The sequence below is a fragment of the Ornithodoros turicata genome, chromosome 3, assembly GCF_037126465.1.
Source record: "Ornithodoros turicata isolate Travis chromosome 3, ASM3712646v1, whole genome shotgun sequence".
Taxonomy (NCBI): Eukaryota; Metazoa; Arthropoda; class Arachnida; order Ixodida; family Argasidae; genus Ornithodoros; species Ornithodoros turicata.
Window position 1 is genome coordinate 18,391,007 of NC_088203.1, and position 23,552 is coordinate 18,414,558.

Below are 23,552 nucleotides of genomic sequence, written 5' to 3' on the forward strand. Positions count from 1 at the left end.
TGTGTATGTGTATTTGTAAGTACTGTATTGTCTCCGTGAGCCAATACCAATGCTTTGGCTGCTCTTGGGCACGTTAATACATATTATTATTATTATTAGTAGTAGTAGTAGTGCCAGCAGTGCAGCACGCTGCGTTTATTGTAGGGGATACGTGGTGTACTTATTTTAATGATCAGTTTGCCTACATTCCAATGTGTGACATCGCACATGCGTTCAACTCTTTTTTATAGTCGGCAATTGTAGCACGTGTTTCTTGCAAAGGCTTCGTGACGCCGCTCTGTCCGTCTGATGGAGGCGAATGTCGAAACACTCCTGTGAGGCAGTAAATGGTACGCTATCGCCCTTGCGTACGTAAGGGATGCCGTTGATGACTCTGTGGAGGCGCAAGACACAAGCAGAGCATTGCGCAGAACCACCACGCTATCCATTATGCACGCAAGAGCGACGCGAGTACTAACGTAAAGCGATTTCTAGCGTAGGCCGGTCAAACTGGTCGCCTACAAAGCATGTAAACACGGGTCTGCGAGCCCGCGTTGGTGTGATAACTTGCTGCACGTTCGGTTCCTGCAGCACTCAACAGCGTAAGTCATTATGTTGTAGCATCATTATGGCACGGCATAATGATGGCGATGCGAAACGAATATGATGCGCGGAATAAACCTCTGGGCCCCGATCTTCAACTTTCACATAGCGATCGTAATCCGCGCGTTCCAAGGCCCCACGCCATTGAATAGGCTCGTGCGAGAGTTCGTGGAGAATCACGGGACATACGTCTGAAATCGTCCTGGGTTTTCCTCAGACGCTTTCAGACATACGTCAGCACAGTTCCCTGAGAAGTCGGCCTGAGACGCGCGTCCCCTATAGACGTTCAGGTGTGACATTGCCCACCTCTGTAAGGCGGACAACGGTGAGCCCTTTCGCCACCACCACTGCCACCACGGGCTGAAGTGGTGCATATAACGTGCGTTATGAGATAACGAAATGTTGAAGATCGGGCCCCTAGACTATAAGTATCTACACTGAATATTCCCTACCCCATGATTCTCGCGTAAGGTGAGGGTTCCGAGGGCGGGCGCCACGCAGTCATGGCACGCTGCCGTTGCGGGCACCGGATCTCGTCAGGATTGTGGTCGACACTCTCGTCGACGAAAGTCTCGTCGAGACTTTCGGGGTCAATAGTGACCAACATCCATCTGTGACGTCTGTCGGCATCGGGGCTCGGGTGTCGATGGCCACGGCAAGCACAGCGCCATCACGACAACCGTTTAGTGACCAAATATGATGCGCGTAGTACACCTCCGAGTTTTATTAAGCCAGTTTGCAACATCCCGATACTGTACACGATATGATGATTCGAAACGATACGCGAGACAGACACTAGGGAGTTTTTGTAGATGGGAACATGTCCACGATAACAGCTCCGAAAACGTGACAACCGAGTGAGACTTTTTTTGAAGCGAGTGACTTCACATAGCTAAGATTGGATTCGATTCAATTGGAACGGAACTTCTTTTATCGTGCCGTTTTCGTACGTTTTGAGTTTGAGTTTATTTAATGAAATTATTTACCATATACATGAATGACGAGGAAAAAGCTGTTGGTAGCAACAGCTTGACTAGCCTCGCCTTTCAATATACTCTGGCAGCAAAAACAACAGCTTGCATGTGATCAAACAAATATCAATTAAGTTACCACAACAAAGGTACAAATAAAATAAATGAACACTGAACTATACATAGCATTTATACAAAAAATATGTACAGACGAACCGACGATGTACAGACGAACGTCTCTTCTGATTCACTTAAACTCGCCTATGTTGGTCTAGTACACCATGGAAGCAGACGGTGCCTAGCGTCCGGTCTCCTAGCGGGGCACCGCGATCCGCTTGACTTCACAGATATACTAGTCGAATGCGGTACGGCAGTTCTCGGAGATCCGTACCGGCGATTCGCAAACGGAGCTCCGGTAACGTCGCGCGTGTGCCATGACAAATGCACGGCATGATATTGTGCACGGCATCATATCGCAGATGCAAAGGCGGCCTGTTAAATCTATTATTGACACTGAATATCGCACTGAATATTCCCTTAATCGGGAATGACTTGCACGGTGACTTGCGATGCTTCCTCCCAGTACGACGACGACATGACAGCAAGCACGAAGACCACATCTCTACTAAGCGTGCATAGACGTGCAAGGCGTGCACGTAAACAGAGAATAACATATCGTAACCGACACCTTCAGATTGTCCCGATGTGAAAGAAAATTGAATTCATTTTTCAGGATATGACGGCCAAACAGTACCGCTGTCTCCGGTATTCCAAACTGCCTCGACGGGAAAAGCGATAATCTCACGGTCACCACACTGAGGGAGATAAGCTTCAGCGAAGAATACTATCTGCGGTGAGGTTGTCCGTTTCTTGGGAAGTTCGTACATGCAAAGGCAGTGTACATGTGGGACGAGTTGGACACATGAACAATAAAACATTGCAAAGCAGATTTCAATCAAGTATTATATTGAACCGGCAGTGGCAAGTCGATGACAGCGTGGTGCGGGTAACGACGACACTCCACTACGGATCGTTCTAGTACCGCATCCCCGGATGTGTTATGCGCCGTTGTATCGGTGCGGTCGCTATAGATATTGCAATGTATATGCAGTACATAAAGCAACCAGTGCAGTTGCCTAAACCACACACCATGAACCGCTGAAAAGAGAAGGTTTTTAGGTTTTAGGTCAAGATCAGCACCAGGACCTGTGGTAACAGGCTTCTAGCAAACGAAGTGCGCCAGCGTAATAGACCTTTTGAGAAAAGCCAGCGCCACCTGTGGCGCCCGAGGTGTCATGGGAAATTGGAGCGCCAGTTTCCTTTTTTTTTTTTTTTTTGCTGCTGCCGGCGCATGCGCAGACGCTATGCATGTTACAGACTCGGGCTGTGAAACGTGGTCGTTCGATTGCGTTTTGTTTTAGAGTTCGCCGGTTGTAACGGACGCGGAAGAGGTACCGAATGTTCTAAAGAGCAAATCATGCGCACTTCGTATGCCTCAAAGGAGTACTAAGGGCCTTCCAAAAAAATTTCAGAATAAGACGTCTGAAGAGTGTGTGTGTCATTTTACCGAATGGCGCTAAACGTTTTGATGTGTGCAATTTGTTTCCTAGAAAAGGACTCACATAAACATGGGTCCGCGCCTTCACCCTTAGCTCGCTACTCCGGGTATTACGAGGACGAGAAACTATGATGCCACGTCACCGGTGGCGTTATAAGTTGAACTCGTTCTGGTTCGCCGGTCAGTGGGGATCAGCGCCTTTTCCCTTTGCCGCCCTAAACCAGTTTTGCCAGTACTCCCGGAGAATTGGGGATAGAAGGAGCGGCCGAATCATTACCGAGCCAAGAGAAAAGTTTTCAGAACCCCGAACAGCCGAGTAGCAATGAACATTTCTCTAGACGAATCAGCGAGCGTTCTCCTTATAGCGTCAGCGCGAGGCTCCAGGCAGATCGCAGGTTGGTACTGCTCTTCACCGCCGTTGCGCATGGCCGCTTTGGCGGCGTACTTTAAATTCAATTTCTGCGATAATTACGACTCTGTGGTGTGAATTACTTCGCATGGTGCATCTTATTGGCCTACTCAACGGTTTTATACGAGGAAAACAGGGTGTTAAAATGACTTCTGTGCTACTTCAAACACTCAGGAGCCCAACCGTATACTCAGAAGGTAAAAGCATCGCTAAACATTCCACGTGGACTGTCAGCAAAAAGCAGACGACAGAGCAGTGTCTCCCAAACATCCCAAGACGCCTTGCGCCGCTCACTTGGGGGCGCGGGCACTTTTCTTGAAAGGTCTACTGCAGCGCATTCGCAACTGCTAAGCACTCAGTGAAGACGCACAGCCAGAATAATATCTTGGGTGGGGTTCGACGCGAAACTTTTCGTGGGGGAGGAGGATAACCCTCGTTTCAAATCCCCAAATGCACTAGCAATTGTGAGGCATCGGGGATTGAACCGCTTCCCCCTTTCTGGCTACGCAACTGCAACCACACCGCGACGAGGATTCAGTACAGAATTACCCCCCTGCCAAACGGGCAAGCGCCCGCAACTATACACCAGGATCGCTTCGAGGGCACCGGAGGTCGGCTTCCCGGTACCGTCCAACCAGTTGCTCACGGCATGACTGACAACCGCCGGATTGCGACTGTGGTAGTACAGCATCGAACAAAAGTTTACGGAACACGGCCCTGACGTATATATTCATTGCAGCTGCCCCCTGTTAGGTATCAAGATGTCGGGGGACGAACTGGTAAACGGCTAATCTATCCATCTCCGTATGCTGTTTCCGCTCCTGTAAGTTGCTAGGGTGTCGCTGCAATAGGCATATATATGTGTGTGTTTTTTTAAGTGTTATTAAGGTTAACGTGAGCTGTACCTGGCATGGTACAGCATGAAGTTTACGGAACGCTTTTTGTCGCATTTCTCTATTGCAGCGACACCCTAGCAGCACACAGGAGCGGAAACAGATTACGGAGGTGGATAGATTAGCGTCACCGCACTCCGGAACGGGTCTATGTGTATATATATATATATATATATATAGACTACAAGTAATGAAGAGACTTGGGAGGCCGTATAAGGGTTAAAAACACTTGCTACTTTTATTACATTAATAATTAAGGGGGCGCTAGGAATAGATTTACAGTTTTTTTTTTTTTTTTTTTTTTTTTTTTTTTTTTTTTTACAAGGGAAAGGGGGAAAATGAGAGGGGAACAGTGCACGTGGAGCGGAGTTGGTGATGTTGCAGGAGCGTTGTTGCTAATGGTAATATATATATATATATATAACGAAGGGAAAAAAGTCATTAAAGAAACAAGTAAATGACACTAGACTCGTTTGAAATTCAAACTTACAGATTCAGATGGCTTCTATGGCTGCACGCAGGGAAACATACTCATGGAACGATGCGACAGCACCAGAGGACTCGTGTTTCGCCGTGTTTGCGACTCGTCAGCTCTGGGTAGCTGCGCATCGTTCGGAATTCGTAAAGCAGAGGTAGCTCAGCGAGCGATATACACCTGGGAGGGTGACTGAGCACTCCTCAATGCCACAGTGCAAGCCAGTGAATTATAATGAGGGGAAAAGGCCATTAAAGAAACAAGTAAATGACACTAGACGTGTTTGAAATTCAAAATTACGGATTAAGATGGCTTCTGTGGCTGCACGCAGAGAAACAGAGAACACGCAGAGCTGACGAGCCGGAAACACGGCGAAACACGTGTCCTCTGGTGCTGTCGCATCGTCCCATGAGTATCTACATATATAGACCAGAGTGCGACTAGGGCAATCCTTGATGCCATGAGGAAATCATAGTTGAACTAATCCATTACGTTAGTTGAACGCAAGGATTTTGTTCATTTAACATTGCCCCAATGCCTCAGGGTGGCTGTTAACGCTCTCGGAAATGAGACCGAATTTTTCCTGTGTTAATATTAAGGTTGACGGGAGCTGTACCATGCCTTGTCATGGTACGGAGACGCGTGCATTTGAATTGTGTAGGTGAGTTGGTGGTTGTCTACCCATGGACGATACTACATGTACAGCCAAGGACTTGACCTGTATTCGTTGATCCAACATGCTCTTGGCATAATTACCAAAGCGGCGCAGGCAGGTGTGTCCACAGGCTTTTTGTCGAGTGCTAGGTCACAAGTAAGGTAACAAGTGGGTAACGTGTCTAGTGCTCCAGTGACAATCAATATGGTCAGTGAAGTACGGGTGTAGGGCACTAAAAAGGTATCGGTAACGATATGGAGTTCGTGTTACCATTACCGCTTTGCCCTGACATTAGACAAGGGGGGAACGAAGGGCTTGCCTGGGAACGCGTACCGGAAGTTGGAATCCCGGGAAAGAAGGAACGAGTGCCAGCTTAACGCGCCCACTGAATGCCCGACACGGTGCCTCCGGTACAGTGACCCCGGTGCCACAGCTACTGGATTAAACTCCTATTGTGACCGGAACTTTCAACACTACATTTGAGTTGATATTAGCTTTGATTTGAACATTACATTTCATATGGTAACCTATAAAAGCCGAAACTCCCTCAGACACCGTTACTTCGTCCCGGCTCGCAAGTGCGTGTTGAGGCGTTCAAACGAATCCTGGAAGGTGGTGGTGCTGCATACCACTAACAAGCCACTGGCGAGTACGCAGGCCTTCTCTGTTCTGCTCAGCTTGCGTGGAAATGACAAGACGAGGGAGTCCATACCAAGATCGTCGTCTTCTCGAATTATAGAGCCCACAATCTCTCCGCTTGAGCTTCGCAACTAACGTAAACGAGAATAGGTACCAAGATCACACACACCGCAGTGCTGGATTTACAGATTCAACACAAAAGTTGCACTGAAAACATAGAAGCTGATGCATTCCACGCCAAGTGATCGAGCGATGCTGCTCTACCATCGCAGATGATCACACACACACACAGTTCAATCTTGTGGTAGACATATACCAAATCCCAAATATTAGCCTCAAACACCGCCGCGTTTCGGCGCTAGAGTGCGCTGCAGGCAAAAACCGTACCCCTTACGGAAGCGTGTTGTGAGCCTCCTACTGCACCGAGAAAGCTGAAAATTCAAACGCATTTTCTAGAAGAACCAGGCCACCTACAGACCAAGTCTCGGTTGTCTATCGCAAAAATTGGGAAGTGGGGAATTCTGGGAAACACTTTGCCCAACTTTGGCACTTTTTAGGTCAAGTAGCCAAAAGTGGCTACATCCTGCAACAAAGTCAAATTTTGCGATGTAAAACTGATCTGGACAACCAATTCATGTCTCTTTCTCAGATGTAGTAAAGCATTCGTAAAAATTACGGTAATACTTGAAAGTGCATGCGCAGTGAGAAAATTTTTGGACCGCGATGACAAACTAGAAAGACGTGCATTACATAGAACTGTAGAACACCACATCATTTATGAACGTAGAAAAAATTTGACAACTTTTTACTTAATTGAAAAAAAAAATTTTTTTCGGCGGCTTGCTTGTGACGTAGACTTCGCAGCGCGGTCACAGAGTATGAGCGCACCTTGCTCCTGCTCACCTCGAAGGCGGCGATATAAAACTGAAATTATTGCGACAGAAATGCTCGAGACCGTTCTCTATAAGCTAATTAAGTCAATATTAAAACGGCAATTTGCTTACTGACCTTTTTCGACAGTCGCAATGTCGGGGCCGCAGAGAAACCCAGTCCGCTTTGCGGCTGTTTTTCTATATTCCCCTTTCTGCTTTGCTGCCATATGAGTATCAAATGAAATGATGGCAGTTAAAAAATAGCACCATCAGTGGGATTCCAATCCACTGCATTCAATTGAAGCATGCAAGTGGGCGTGATGAGGATTGTGATGTGTTTGTCCTGCGTTTATTTGCATCATCTACAACATCGTGACTGCAATGACTGAGGTTTATACAGATATATGCCTTATATAACATGCACTCAGTCTTGAGTCTTGTTTCAGTGAGAAAAAGAGTAAACAGCGAACTTGGGAACTCTTGGAGTCCCGACATTGAGGCTGTCAATAGGCAAATCATATTTTCAATGTTTACTTAATTAGCTTGGAGAACAGTCTCGAGCATTTAAAAAATAATAGTTTCAGGTTTACACTACGTTTTTCGAGGTGAGCAGGAGCAAGGTGCGCTCATACTCGGTGACCGCGTTGCGAAACCTACATCGCAAGTATGCCGCCATTTTTTTTCTTTTCAATTTAACAAAAAGTATTTTTTTTTCGCGCATAAATGAGGTGTTCGTCTACAGTTATTTGTAAAGCACGTCTTTTTAATTTATTATCGCGGTTGAAAATTTCCACACTGAAGTATGCGCTTCACAAGGATGTTCGTGATTGTTTGTTTTTTACTACACCATAAATCACTTAAGAAAAGTGCAGTCTTCAGAGCCCTCCAGCGCCGGAACGCGGCGTTGTTTGAGGCTAATATTTGGGATTTGGTATATATCTGCCACCACAATGAACTCAGTTTACTTCTTTTATCTATCTATTTGTGTGTGACTAAAGAGAGCCAAAACCGTCGTTTCGGGGCGCACACATTATTGACGAAACTTGCAAGCATTGCAGTAGTGAATGTATTTCGCAGAAAAATGAAGAAAACGAAATAGAATGGCAGTGACGTTGACCAACTTTGGAGTCCAATTAGAAAATTTCAATTTCTCGTGAATTAAATTTGATAAAAGTGCTCAGAAATCATTGCACAATCCCCCCTAGATAAATAGCGTCGACGCCATAATCCTCAGAGAAGCAGCTTTTGCAATGCGATTTTAATCGCGTTGGTTGAAAAAACCCTGTATATAGCCACGCGCAATATGGAAACACATGTATAGAGTTTGGACAAATTTAGTTCAGTAGAGCATTCGTCCAGGAGCTCCAAAGGCGCCTGCAATATGTGACGAGTGTCACTGAAGAAACTCCTCCCTTCCGAAATAAAATTATGTGCGGTACACAGTACAAGACGGGAACCAAGATGCAGAGAACAAATAAACGGAGGATGACTTACGTCGTTTACAGCACTGAGGTGTCACTGCACCTCAATTACAAGGAGCTCACAATCATTGGACTAAAGGCAGAAATACAACACACGCGTGTTGAGGAAGCCCTCAGGTGGATACCTGAAAAACTACGTCGTGGGCGGTACACGCTGAGAAGCAAGGCCCGTCCACTTTTAGGAAGGGTTTTCTGGATGGATCACAGATGGACAGCGATAGTGCCCCCCAGGTGGCGTCCTCGAACACAAACCCGATGGCTTCACCAGAGGCATCTTTCACGTGCATTTCCTGTATTTGCGCAAGGACATATAAGATCAAAGGTGCAGGATTACAAAACCTGATAGCAGAGCAATCCCCTATCGGCGACGTTGCTCGTGGAGGGACAGTACCAGTGCCCTCCCCGAGGGGTGGCTGCGTTCAACGCTCTCCCTAGCAGACTCCGCCGAGTATCCGGTGATTATAGGTGACGGTTGCGTGACCTCCCCTCGGAGATTGTATTGGTATCGCTCGTAACACCGTCAATAGGGGATCGCTCCGCTAGAGCGGTAGCAAAGTCGTTCCCCCACATAGGTGCTCGTACTGTGGCACCCTACCGTTCAGTGAAAGTTAAAAAAGTGCTTCAGATTTTCATATGGGTGTCAATACGTATAGCAACCCTTCACTAGCGTTGATCATAACACGGTAGCCCGAGCACACACCACCGCGTGTGTCCTCAAAGCTGAAAGATGCTAAGGAAACTCGCGACGGACAGGGCATTGTCATACCTGTCTGGAAAAACCGCAGCAGCAATATCCTCGGGCTCCGCTCTGGCATCGTAGCGGTCGGTACAGCTCCAAGACGGGACGACTCTTAGCATCCAGACCATGCAGGGTGCAACTGGCGTTTCCCAGGCACCAGAGCCGTTCGCAGCAATTTCGCTCTGCGAGCGAATTGAATTTGAAGTCGTGAGAATTTGTGGTCATCCTGTCGCAAGGTAAAGAAAGACCAGTCAAAGTTAAAAGGAAATACGACGTGTTGTTCTCACTAACCAAGTTTGAAGGAACAGATCGAGTCACCATCACTGTTGCACACAAGGAGCCAATCACCATCTTCGAAAAGAGGAAATGCATCAAACACCAATCTTGGCTGGTGCCAATATAACGTTCATGCCAGTCAGTTGGATGGGATGTCTCAGATGTCGCCATCCACGGGACCGTAATACAGACATTGAAAAGGGACTCGAAGCGGTCCTAATGTAACGCGAAATGTACGTACACAAGCGGCAGTACACAGGAGACGAAAACGCTATACAGTGAACCCTCGTTAATATGACCCCCGATAATCTGACATACGCGCTTTACGACCATACTCCTGGGGAACAATTTAGTGAAACCTCTGAGAATCCCCCCCGTTAATATGACAATTCCGCATTATGACCAAAATTTTCGGGAACGATCATGGTCATAATAACGAGGGTTCACTGTAGTCTATTCCGTGGCTTTAGTTGTATGTTTCTATAGGGTATGCAGACACTGAAGAAAACGTGCATTCTGTACCACAGCGAGCGTGCTTTTTGGGATCGCTGTGGATTACTTTCGTGCCCCTATTACTGATTCTGGCAGAAGACGTTACGTCACAACACATCACATACACAAACTTCCTGTACATCTACTATGCGCCACAAGAATGAAACCAGGAGAAAGACTTTTGATGCTATATCTCAGTAGTAGTACTAAGTCTCTTTGTAGTATTATCCTCTTGATATTATAACTGTCTCTATGTTCTCATTGGGTCAGCCCCCTATGTTTGACAAAAAAAAAAAAAAAAGCTATAACCAAAGTCAATGCATTGCCATCGCTACTGGGCCTTTAGGCGTAGAGTACATTGCCATTGGTTAAAACTGGTGAAAAATGTTTTTTTTTTCTATTTTTTAAATTACTTCTATAATCACGGTGGACACCCGGTGTATAATATTATAAGGAAGAAAATTAGCCGAGGCTCTTTGGCTGTACGTGGAAGTGTTGAACGTCGCCATACCAGCACTGGACGGGGACAGCACTCGCCTCTGCAGAAACGTCGGCGTGTTTTCTACAACGTTTCAACTTACTTAATAAACCATAATAATGTAGTTAATTTCCCAGCAATCTTCGTCTCGAGCGGTAACGAATTCTTGACGAAATATCGGCTAGCGTCACAGTTTTTCCAGTGAGCCGACGCGAGCAATGGAAACTTCATCAATTTCTCGACGACAGCGGCGGACAGAAAAATCCGGCGAAGAGCGGAAGCGGCCGCTCGACGGCAGCCAATAGGACCGCTCCATGCGCTATCGTTCCACGAGCGGACGTGGCAGGCATTTCGGATGCCCGCATGACCAACCCGGGAACTGGGAAGCGTGCTGTCGGCCGCCCGCTGCTGTCTCAGGGAGCTTTTGTAGAGCCTGCTTCGCGAATATGCTTTGACCGCAAGAACTTATTCGGTGTGCCAATATAGCTTTCGTCCGCTAGGGCGCCACCGCCCGCCGCAGTGGAAATCTGTGCATGCGGTTCGTCCCGCCGTTTTTCCGTCGAGTTGTCGTGCCGCTGGGAAAGTTGGCCGTTTTCCGTCGAGGAATCGTCATATGCGGTTACCGCTTTAGACTCGCTCATTCGTAACTTTATTATTTCGTAGCCATGCGAGTCTTTTCACATCACCTCCTATATATATACAGGGTGTTGTTTCTTCGGTGCCTGCAAGATGACTAATTACATGAAATTCCCTTTTCCTAACTATTTCATTCTCGTGGTCAACCCAATATATATATATATATACAGGGTGTCCCAGCTAACTGCAAACATTTTTTTTAGAAATATATATAACACTTTTTCCAAGATGAAATCAATTGCAATATAGTATATACTGAAGGGAATTCCCTAGGAGGGCATTAGCAAAGTCCAAAAGCAATGTCTTAATTAACTTTCATTAATTAACTTTTTAATTATAAAAGCTACGATGTTGTCCCAATGAGAACATCTGTTCCTCTCGGTCACTTGATATCGTAGCCGTTTTCAGAACAAAAATCCGTTCGATAGTTCGCCCGCAAGAAATTAGTGAAGGATCGCCGTTTTTCCTTATTTTGTTCATTGCGCATCTTCGCAGACGCGTCTTTGTCGCCTCGAAAAAGATTAACCGAAAATGCAGTCCAAGATAGGGCAGTTCCGATAGCGTCGCGCGATACATGTGTGTTTGTTTTGCTTCAGCAAGTTAAAGCTCATCTTCGACGCATGAGGCGGCACTGTGGCCGGCATCTTCGACGCATGAGGCTTCTTCACCATCTCACATTGGGGGTGAAGGAAAAACACGCCTCGGAAGATGCGCAATGAAGAAATAAAGAAAAAATGCTGTTCCTTCACGAATTTTTTGCGGACGATCTGCCGAACGGATTTTTGTTCTGAAAACGGCCACGATATCAGGTCAGCGAAAGGAACAGATGTTCTCATTGGGACAACTTCGTAGTTTTTATAATTAAAAAGTTAATTAACGATTTTTAGGTAATTAGTGATTTGACGGTTGAGCAACATATGGCCAAGAACGTCCGCCGGCCCAGAGATGATAGAAGAGAAAACGGCATGTCTATAGCCCTTATAGTTTTTTGATGAAAAATCTGTATCGCCTAAAAAAGACACGCTGTATATATAAGCAGGAAAGCTCAGAAGACCACAAAGAGCTTGCAGGAAAACACATAGTAGTTTATTAACACAGAGGGATAGGGGTCGACGTTTCGGTAGTCAGCGCTGCCGTCGACTGGACTGGGGTTCGGTGGTGGTTTTGTCACCAAACCCCAGTCCCATCGAATGCCACGCTGACTGCCGAAATGTCGACCCCTATCCCTATCCCCCTACCCCTTTGCGTTTTCCTGTAAGCTTTTTGTCGTCTTCTGATTTTTCCTGCTTATTTCACTTTCACACCTTTTCCAAGATGAAATCAATTGCAATATAGCATATGCTGAAGGGCACTCCCTAGGAGGGCATTAGCAATATCCAAAGGTAATGTCTTAATTAACTTTCATTAATTAACTTGTTAATTATAAAAGCTACAAAGTTGTCCCAATGAGAACATCTGTTCCTTTCGGTCACCTGATATCGTAGCCGTTTCCAGAACAAAAATCCGTTCGATAGATCGCCCGCAAAAAATTCATGAAGAAACTGCTTTTTTTCTTTATTTTGTTCATTGCGCTTCATAGAAGACGCGTCTTTCCATCATCCCCAATGTGAGAGGGAGAAAGAGCACACTATCGCCTCTCACGTCCTGCAAAAAGGAGGAACAACACAAAGGAAACACAACATGCAACCCAAGATAAGGCCAGTTCCGATAGAGTCACCCGATACATTTATTTTTGTTTTGTTTCCGCAAGTTAAAGCTCATCTTCGACGCATGAGGCGGCACTGTGCTCCTTCCCCCTCTCACGTTGGGGATGAAGGAAATACGCGTCTGCGAAGATGCGCAATGAACAAAATAAAGGAAAAAAAGCGTTCCTTCACTAATTTTTTGCGGGCGATCTATGGAACGGATTTTTGTTCTGAAAACGGCTACGATACCAGGTGACCGAAAGGAACAGATGTTCTCATTGGGACAACCTTGTAGCTTTTATGATTAACAAGTTAATTAATGAAAGTTAATTAGGACATTGCCTTTGGAATTTGCTAATGCCCTTCTAGGGAGTGCCCTTCAGCATATGCTATATTGCAATTCATTTCATCTTGGAGAAAGTGTTATATATATTTTTAAAAAATCTGCATACACTTAGCTGGGACACCCTGTACATGCAGTATATATGCCGCAGTATATATATGTCCCGAGCAATGTCAGTTTAATGAGTATCCCTGCCCATGCACAAGCGTGAGTTCGGTCTCTTCGTCGTTACGTCATATATATATATATAGATAGATAAGAAAATTTAATAAAACTAGGTATTCTTTTTAATCCTTATGCAGTTTCCCAAGTCTCCTCATTAATTAGAGTCTGGTTCCGCCGCTGCAGCTGACGACTATAACATTTGGTTAGTCATATCAGAAGATGTCAAAATTTCCCCCTTGCCTTCACTTCTTTGTTCCGTACAGTATATGATTAGTCGACCTCTGTCGTCCAAGAAGCTCAAATCTCCCGGAGTATCCTGTTCTGGTGGCGGGAGAATCCCTGATGCCCCGGCCGTTGATTTGGGCTTAGGACTGCTCAAATCTCCCGGAGTATCCTGTTTTGGTGGCGGGAGAATCCCTGGTGCCCCGGCCGTTGATTTGGGTTTAGGACTGCTCAAATCTCCCGGAGCACCCTGATTTGGTGGCGGGAGAATCGCTGATGCCCCGGTCGGTGATTTGGGTTTAGGACTGCTGTGCACTGAAACTGGCTGTTCCTGTACCGGTTTGCTTTTGTCCTGAACGACAGTATGGTGCAGTTGTCGTGGTTGGACGGGCTGTGGCGTCGATGATGTTCCGATCTGTGCCGTACTTCTTGGCTTATGTACTGGTTCCGGAGTTCGAGGCGATGGTTCGCGTATGTTGCGGTCTGTACTTCGTGGCGATTGCATTGGTGCCCGGGATTATAGTGGAGGCGTGGACGGATGCTCCACGAGACCTTCATGTAGAATAAGAGCTGCAAACCACCTCCTTTTGACATTCAAATCTATATACTAAAGGCAAACAACGCCCGAGTTGTAAGCATAAGCGAAAAAAAAAGAGAAAAAAACATGAGATTTCCGTGCCGCTTACCGAGGTCGTGAAATATTACCGAAAAACATTGTCCGATCAAGTTGCAACCTGATGCTCCATGCAAAGGAAACGGTGACTGCGTATCCATTTTTTTGTAATGTACCCGCACAGAGCGGGGGGGGGGGGGGGATATGTTTATTAAAGATAAAGGAAAGGTGAGACAGGTAAAGGTACAGAGCGGGTAAAGGAGCAAAGCAGGGTCGAACGGTGTAACGAAGCAATAGCTTGCAGATGAGTAATAGTATGGTATGATACGGTAATGGTACGGTAGGTGTAGTTGCACACCTCGCTGTTAAACACAAGTGTGCCACGTTAAGCACGACGTGGGAACGTTGGCGCACATTCAGATTCACGCGCAATACTTCAGCAGTGAAATTCAAAATCAGAAATGCAATTACCTTAAGTTGCCTAGAAAGCGTTGTGTCCTGAACAGTGTCGTTCCAGCTAGTGCCTCGCAGCTGCATTCGTGACTCTTCTTCTTTCTGCTGCCGCACCACGAGAGGTTACCAGTTATTACACGCAAATAGGGCGACCCAATACTAGCTCTCTCTCTGTAGGGGGCAGAGGGAGCTAGTATTGGGTAGTTTTTGTCAGGTGTGTCCTACCCGGGTATGCCAGGAAGAAATCGAAATCAGGCAAACCTTGAATGCAGTTGTGAAAGCACTCAGTTACTCCTCAAGGTACGCTTCCAAGTCAGTAGAGGGTCTATGCTGATCCGAAGGAAGAAGCTTCTCGCTGGCGTGCTCCACTACTGAAATTTTATGTCGGTGTATAGTTGAGTCAGTGCAGCATCGGACGCGGTCTCTGATCTGTCTACGTGAACGTGTGCAGAATGTTGTGAGTCGAAAGTAGCGAGGATTGGTAACTCCACGAGTTCTGTCTTTAGTGTTTCCACTACTTGGTGTTTCGTACTCGAGAGACCATGTCAGCAATACGTCACTTGAGTTAGCGCCATTACATACTTGGCGTAACTGTGCTGTACAGGGTGCACTCTAAGAAAAAAATAAAAATAAAATAAAACTATGTGATTTTAGGCCTTTTGGGGACTAAATGCATTGCCACAATAACTATAGTCACTTTAGGTAGTAAGTGTTCAGGTCTAAATAATGTCACAGATTGGGGACTGCACTTCACGCTCTGTTCTAATTTCTAAGTGACATATAGGTACGTAACTCGTGTGCATGAATGAAAATACAATGAAAATACTTTGAGTTAAACCGTCACCCGTGATATGTCGAGTGATATAAAATACCGAGACATGTATAGGGAACAATTTTGCAAGAAAGAACCTTTTTTTATCTGTTTGTGGACGCAAAAATAGCGAGGTTGGCTAAGTTAGAGCTTTCTTCCATCAAATTCACACAGAGCATATGTTTGTGTACACTGTTGCATTGAGTAGACCATTTGCGAAGTTCAGTCGCTATTTACGGTCCTGGGAAGATATTTCAGTGTGAGGGGAATAAAATGGGAAGTAATTGCTGTCTAGGTGACCCTTTTGTTTTCCTACAATGTGGCAACGTGTACCCCGTCCTACCCCCTACTGACCCGTGCCGGCATCACGCATACAACATAAATACGAGGACGACATCCATCGCAAACGATAGGAAGAGAAAGGCGAACACATGCTTTCCCCGACTGATTTCGATGCATAAATTGCTGCATGCTCACGCAGAAGATCTGGATAAGTACCGCTTCCAAAATCTGAGTTCCAAACTAGAGCCAGAGAAAACAGACAGCAGTACAGAAACGGTGTTTATTAGCAGAGTGCCAGACCCGGACCGAAAGGCAACCAAAAGCTGCGCATGCTTTTTTAATTAAGCTCGCGCCTTGCGACGCACGGCGGAGCGGGACTTGTTCGTCCTCTGTGGCAGCTACAGCCCCCCTCCCCCCTACCCCGCTGATCAGGTGACGTACTTGCCAATGCTAGGCCGCCGGGATTCAGTTGATCGGGGGTGGGGGGTGGAGGAACGATGTATGATGAGCACTAGTTATGAAGTTATGTGCTCTCTCTAACGTTGATCACGATGTGGAAGGTCTAGATCGCTGCAGAACCGGATTCGGACCGGAGTAAGGTGGACAGAGGACCTTTTTGACGCTGTCTGTTCGCAGGAAGACATGAGCTGCCGTGCTGAGGTCCTGCGGAATATCGGGCTTGTGGGAAGACGTGGCGCGGGTGGGGACCGGTTGAAGGCTGTCGAAGGAACGGTGCAGATGGTCCAGTAGCTGCGATGAGAGAGGAGTGTGGTCATACCGCAGGAAGAAATCAGCCGGCAGAAGAAGAGCAGAGAAATAGACGAGCTGGACTGCGCTCCACCCGAAGTGATGTTGGAGGGCTGCGCGGATGCCGAGGAGGACAGCAGGAAGGCGATCTGTTCAGTGATTTCGGTCTTGGTGGGCAATTAGGGCGGCTTTGAGATGACGATGCAGTCACTCAACGTTGCCATTAGATGCAGGATGGAACGAGGTCGTTCGTAACCAAGAAGTGCCAAGGAAGGCGGTAAACGCGTGGAAATGACGGCTCTCGAACTGCAGGCCCGGTCCGTGCTGATTTGTGACGGCACGCCGAAGCGGGCAACCCACTTCGCAAGGAACGTGGCAGCGGCAGTATTTGCGGTTTAATCCTCCATGGGGGCAGCTTCGTGCAGCGGGTCTACCTATCAACAGCTGTTAGGTAGTAGCGGTAGCCGGACGCGGGAGGAATAGGTCCGACAATGTCCAGATGAACGACATCGAAACGTGCATCGGGCGTGTTGATAGTGTACGTGACGGTGCATCTTGGAACGCTGGCAGGCTATGCAGTTCTTCGCCCATGCGCGGACATCGGTGTTCATTGACGGTCAAAACATAATGGTCCGCAACAAGCTTCTGTGTAGCCTGGATGCCAGGATGGGCCAGGTCATGCAGGGCACCTAAAGCGTCGCGTCGACACACCAACGTGACGAAGGGTCTGGAGTGCCCGGTAGACATGTCGCAACAGATCTTGAAATTAGAGCCCGGAACAGGGAAATCTTCGCGCTCGCTCACGGGGCTCATGGAACCGCTTGAGATCGCCGTCGCAGGTTTGAGCGTGGAAAACAGACAGGATAAGGGCAGACAATGCCACGACGCGACTTAAGAGCGTCAGCAGGATTAAGCGTCACAGAGACTTTAGGCGTCGGCAGGACCGTTTTGAGTTCTCCTGACGAGCTGAACGTCCGTGCAGAGCTCGGCCACGTAGTTCAGCTGTCGTATCTCGCGGGGTGAAGAACGGCAGGTGGCGGAACGGAATGCGCAAGTGAGAGGCTTGTGATCCGTCAGGATCATGAAGGTCCGGGTCCTTGAAATCCTCAAACAATTCAAACGGTGGCGTGATAGCGGTTTTCTTGACATTTTGTGGAGCGACGTGAATTTGATGATAGGCTTTCATGAGGTCTATCTCGCTGAAAAGGGTGGCGCCGTGTAAGTTGACGGTAAAATTTGGTAGCCGAGGCAGCGTGTAGTGATCATGAACGGTTACCAGGTTAAGTGCGCAGTAGTCACCGCAAGGACGCCAGTCTCCGTTTATTTATTTTATTTTATTTTTAGTTTTTAGTTTTTGCGGGGCGGGGTATCATATGCAGAGCTGAGGACCAGTTGGTAGAAGATGATCTTGCGACGCCGATGGCAAGCATATGGTCAAATTCTGCTCGTGCGATATTCAGCCTCTCAGGACCAAGACGGCGAGCACGGGCAAAAACGGGAGGCCCAGTCGCGTCAGTCTGGTGTATTGCATCGTGAACTACGGGGCACGTCCAAACCGGTAGTGAGGCTAGAGAACGGCCAAAGAACGACGGCGTATGGTGAAAGCATCGCGGAAGCGTTATACCATCGCTGCAGATCCCCGAGAGCTGGTGAGAACTTGGACGTATAGAAGCGACGACGTATCGAGGAGGCGCTTGGTTGAGACACCCACAGTTAAGCTGAAGCGATACGGGAAGTCTGCTCCCAATAATGCTTGACTAACTCCGGCCACTAAGAAGAGCCACGGAAGAAAATTTCTTCGCAGTCCGAGGTTGAGACCTGTTGTTGGAACACTGCGGCGCACCGTGGACGAGATGACGAGGGGCGGTTGCCTGTTTGGACACGTTGGAGAAGGAGGCGATGGCTGAGCCAACTATATTTCCATTACCCTATCAGCTTGCTGCGCTAGATCCTTGAGGGACAGGTTGGATGCAGGGGCAAGGACCATCTGGACCTGTTGTGGAAGTCTCTGGAGGAATAGTTCTCCGAGTATATTGTTGTCAAACGTTGATGCACGGTCTCCAAGGAAAGCTTGCATGGGCCGCAGCAAATGAGTTGGACAATGGTCGCCAAGCTCTTCAATGGAGGTCAACAACTGCTGCAGCCGCTTCCGTTCAGTCACGGTGGTGCGGTCAATTACCGCGGACCTGAGCCGTGTGTACGGCTTCTGGGAGGGCGGGGCTTGACGCACGCCAGCAACTTCCATTGCGATGACCAGGGCAGCAGCAATTCCATCGGAGCAAGCTAGCACCTCCACGAAATGTTGCGAGGCAGTACAGAGTCATGTTGGCAATGGTTTAATCACCAAATATGATGCGCGTGGTTCGGTTCAATATTAGTGACTTGTGCGATCGAACGGGCTATAAAGTCGCACAAAATATTCACTTAAAAAGACTATGGCATCCGCCGCAGTTGATAACGAAATTACCAGTGCCATTTTACCCCTCGTTCTTCACCGACAACGACGCCGAAAATCCGACGCGCGCGAATTTGTGGAATTGTTTCTGTGCAGCTTGATGTAATGCAATAGCAAGAGCAGACGGCGGCGGATGTAGAGAGCATTCCGGACTTCCCTTTTTGGAAACGTCACTTGGACAAGCCCAATCAGTGAACGCCCCCTTTGTGCGGACCAGGCTCATCAGGGAACGGCAGAGAGACCTTGGCGTCCGGCCGCCAGGTGGGAGTGACGGCGTCTGCAGGTGGCGGAGGGGTCTGAGACCGGTTCGTGGAATGCTCTTTCTGGTTAGCGTCGTACTTGTTTGCCAGCCAGGGGCGTAACACCATGGAACATGGGCCATGTCAGCACTGACACTGGTAAGCGAATGTCAACTTGTTCACCGACGTCTTTTCATTTAGTATGTTTCGGTGCGAAAGTGAAGTAGACGACCTCAGAGACCTGCGATACGCTCTCGTTGGTGTGCAAGGCTTGCTTCATTCTGGCTTAGTTGCAGACGGAGTGCGAAACTAAAACCTGTTTAATAATGCCTTCGGCCTTGCCTCTGTAATAATGCCTCTGTAATGCCTTCGGGCCTTGAGGAGTAAATAAATAAATAAATAAGTAGGCTGTCTTCGCAAGAGAAATTTGGCTAAGTATGCTGTGAAACCAGACCGAACATTACCCTATCAGTCTCATACCATTTAGAGTCCTTGTGAAATCCCGTCCGTATTTTCCAACTCTCATATTACTTATTTTATATTACGCTTTCACACATTCCCATTTCTAATATTGCTCTCTTGTGTGGGGTATCACTTATATGACCAAAAATATGTGTCCTGGAAATCTTATACCCAAAACGCACTGATACGGGATCCACATCCCGTGCAATCGTGATTAGGCAGTGATTGTGATCGTTCTCAGGTGCGGACAAAGCGAGTCTCGGCGACAGAGATCAACAACGCAAACACGTGTCCCCCGTTCGCGAACATGATTACACACTTCGAGGAGGGTTGGCGCAGGCGCAGTGGCTTCCTTTCACTTCGTCTTCTCGCTACTCGCACTGCCGGTTCCGGGTTGTCAAGATGGCGGCGATGACAGCGGCCCGCACGAAGAAAACAACATCGACAAACGCCGAAACAGATGAAATCGCATTTGTATTAATGTGAATTTATTTCAAGTAGACAACCTGGACCAGTGTTTTCTTTTAATTCGAAATTTCTGGAAGTATTGTGCAAAGCATCCACCAGACGGCTGCAAATGAAAACGAAGATCACGAACGTGTAGTGCGGGCGGTACGGCGTGCCCAGCAGGATTGCGCCGACCAGGATTGCCGACCGATCCAGATTGTCTGCGACAGTGCGTTTTGGGTATTACAAAACCGTGTCATCAGGATTATCTTTGGTTTGCCCTACTTATCCCATGTTTCATATCGTGATACTCATATTCTCAGTATCCAGGACATAACAACACGTGGTGTTCTAGGTTTGCCTTATCGCATTTAAAAACTTAATCTTACTTCTTCACTTTGATGTCATTACTTCATCTTACTTCGCCGAAGATAATTTTTTTGCAATTTGAATTGAAGCTCGCGGGTAGGAGCAAGTGCAATGTTGAATATACCAAAGATCAGTACAAATTACGGCAAGCTATCGTTTTCGCTTCGTGGGGTACGTGATTGGGCCCTGTCACCGCCTGAAATAAAAAAAAATGTATGTTCTTATTCATCTTTTAGAAAACAGGTAAGAAATGTATTGTTAGTTAACAGGTCCTGATCCCTCTGTTTCCTGTCTTGTACGGCGCGCCATCTTTCTTTTATTTTTTGGATTGCATTATTCTTATGTATTATGATTTGTGCTCCTGTTGTGATTAACGCGCTTTTCAAGGAGGAGCCTTCAACCGGGGGTTTCCCTCTGGCTCCTCCATCTCTGTTATTCCTAGTTGAGATGTATCTTGCGTAGATATAATAAAAATGAAATAAAATACACCTTTCCGGATGCGGTAGTCCTTTAAAGTGGGACTCCGCAACATAATCACTAGAAACGTTGTGGAATATCCGTAGTCTTTTAGATATCAGGAACATGTGTACGAAATATCTCGGTTCAAAACTGTGCAGATCGAGCGCGAGCACTTCGCCTCTGCGAATGAGAGGGTGCTCCAAGGAACACTGCTGACTACATCCGGCAAGAATGCGGGCCTGGAAGCAGACGACAGTGCTGGGCGACGTCATGGAACCCTCCTCCGGACGAACCGCTGTAGTATGGAGCTGTTTTCTACTCTCCGCATTTCGGTTGCGGTTTGTTTTTGTCCTCGTTTACGAATTAATTACACGCGCAAAATGAATGCGAATGCTGTATTCGGTATTGAGGGTGTGGTCCGTGTTCGGTATGATGCACACCTAATACCTTTTTTTTTTATCCTTGCGAGGCGTCCCTTTAAACGGGAATTCGTTGCGCAGTGGAGCTGTGATGCTTCCTCCCAGTACGACCACAACAGAGCAAATACAAAGCTCACCTCTCTCCCTGTCATGCATTTCATACGTAAACCACGGAGACTGATATAACGAAACCTAAACCTTAAGATTGTCCTGATTCGAATAAAAATTAGCTTAATGTTTCATCTACAACGCCCCCTCCATGTCTCCAGGCATATCCGAGGACGGAGCGAGAATATGGTGAAAGAGAGGAAGTACTTGAAGTCAACAATAAGCTCTGGGCAACAAGGATATGGGGGTCAAATGGTATAGCTGGTTTAATTATGGCAGTCGGCGAGCCTTGGTTTACCTGTATGTTGCAGCCTCAGTACAGTTACGTTCCACCGAATTTTAACCCGCCTAGGTGTGGAAAACAAAACCATAGTCTCAGTCACTAAACGAAGGGAGCTTAACTTTAATCAAGGAATATTGCCACACATCATCTTTGAAGTGACCACACGGAACAGCGGCAGCGGATGGGGAGGCGTCGAGCGACGGTCTGAGATCCACGATACGCCGCGTCGATTAGCGAGCGATGCTTCTAGAAGCATCTGTTGCTTCGTTCGCATCAATCTCATGGACGGATCGACGACCTTGGAGAAGCTTCTCTACTTCCTCTGTTGCCGATATGATTTCGATGTACGTCGACGTAGAGCACAAGACCTGGGACGAAATACTGCCATATGTCACGTTCGCTTACAACAGGGCAGTCCAACCGGGTTCATGCAGTTTCACATTGTGCACGGACGTGATGCAGCAACGATGCTCGACGCGATGCTGCCTCACCAGCCCAGTGAAGAAGAAAGCAATGCTCTGGACTTCACCCAACGAGCCGAGGAAGCTCGCCGGCTCGCCAGGTGACGGATCGGACAGCAACAACGCGAGGACACGAGAAGGTACAATCTATACGTCGACGAAACACACAGTTTAGCCCAGGAGAACTGGTATGGGTGTGGACTCCGATCCGACGACGAGGGTGTGGTGTCTTGGACTAACGACGTAGAAACACTGCAACTACGTTGTTTATTTTCCCGACCAAAAACTACATTCTACGTTTCCACGCGCTCGGTCACTTCTACTTCCTTTTCCCTCTCTTCGTGTCCTCCGTCGATGTCTTCTTAATACAACAACACTACATTCCCCCCTCACTTCCATATGCAGTTCTGGTTAGTTCAGTACGAAGTCTGGAGTCTTCTCGGCAGAGTGCCACGATTTTCCCTTGCTGGGTATCTCCGTGTGTTGGTGGACCCCGTCAGTGTCGCATCTCGGGCGACGATTGGGCCCTCGTTCGTGTTAGGTCCTCCGGTTAGGAAATGGGGGTCGTTCGGGGTGCACACCAGATCCTCGACCAGGTCCCAGTCCTCGGACTCTCGTGAAGGGCACGGCGGAATGCGCTTGAAGAACGAAGCGTTCCTCACAATTCATCTGTCATCACGCTCCGCGGTGATTGCGGTACCCTAGACCAGCGTTTCCCAAACTTTTGGCGGTGACGGACCCCCGGAAGCGATGAGAACCAATTCACGCCCCCCCCCCCCCCCCCACACACACAAATGTACCGGGATACACGCTGTGCACACTGCCTTGCAGACCTCGTTTAATATGTGCGACAGGGTATAACAAGGAACGAAATTACATTTGTGCAAGCATCAACATGGTCAAGTAGACAGAAGCGAAGTTGACTTCTAACGCCGCGTTCAGTGCGAGGTATCATCGGTAGTGCCACCATCGCTGCAAGAGGTCCGCAGACTGCCAAATATAAAATGCGCTAAACACAGGAACACTCTCAGTCAGTTCGAACTGGAAGCAAAACGATATGACGCACTGTATTTCCCATGCTAGCCAGTACATAACCAGCAACCTCGTCAGCTACTGCGTGCTTTCGATACAGCTTCAGAAACGATTCCGGACTGGTTTCTTCTTCTTGTTTGTATGTATATCACGCGGACGAACGTGCATTGCAGGACACTTCTATCAGAAATTAGAAGCTAGCCGTTGAAGCATGCTGTAGCAATTTTGGAAGTTCTAGGTGTTTGGAAATCGGGCAGCATGTACGAGCGCGTGTTTGTGGGGACGAAAATCCTCACTGAAATGTGAGAGACGGTCGCGGACCCCCATAGACACTCTCGCGG

At 47.5% G+C, this 23,552-nt stretch overlaps 1 protein-coding gene across 1 annotated transcript; it reads right to left on the reverse strand.

Moving 5' to 3' along the window:
- Window positions 1-1,858: 1,858 nt before the first annotated feature.
- Window positions 1,859-14,762, reverse strand: LOC135388250 (phospholipid scramblase 3-like). The gene is made up of 7 exons (XM_064617670.1): window positions 14,656-14,762; window positions 13,590-14,123; window positions 9,566-9,625; window positions 9,302-9,456; window positions 8,661-8,825; window positions 6,173-6,313; window positions 1,859-2,711 (listed from the first exon to the last, which is right to left on the reverse strand). Exons 2-7 carry the CDS (start codon window positions 14,074-14,076, stop codon window positions 2,589-2,591), a joined length of 1,131 nt encoding a protein of 376 aa, XP_064473740.1. The 5' UTR covers window positions 14,077-14,123; window positions 14,656-14,762; the 3' UTR covers window positions 1,859-2,588.
- Window positions 14,763-23,552: the final 8,790 nt, after the last annotated feature.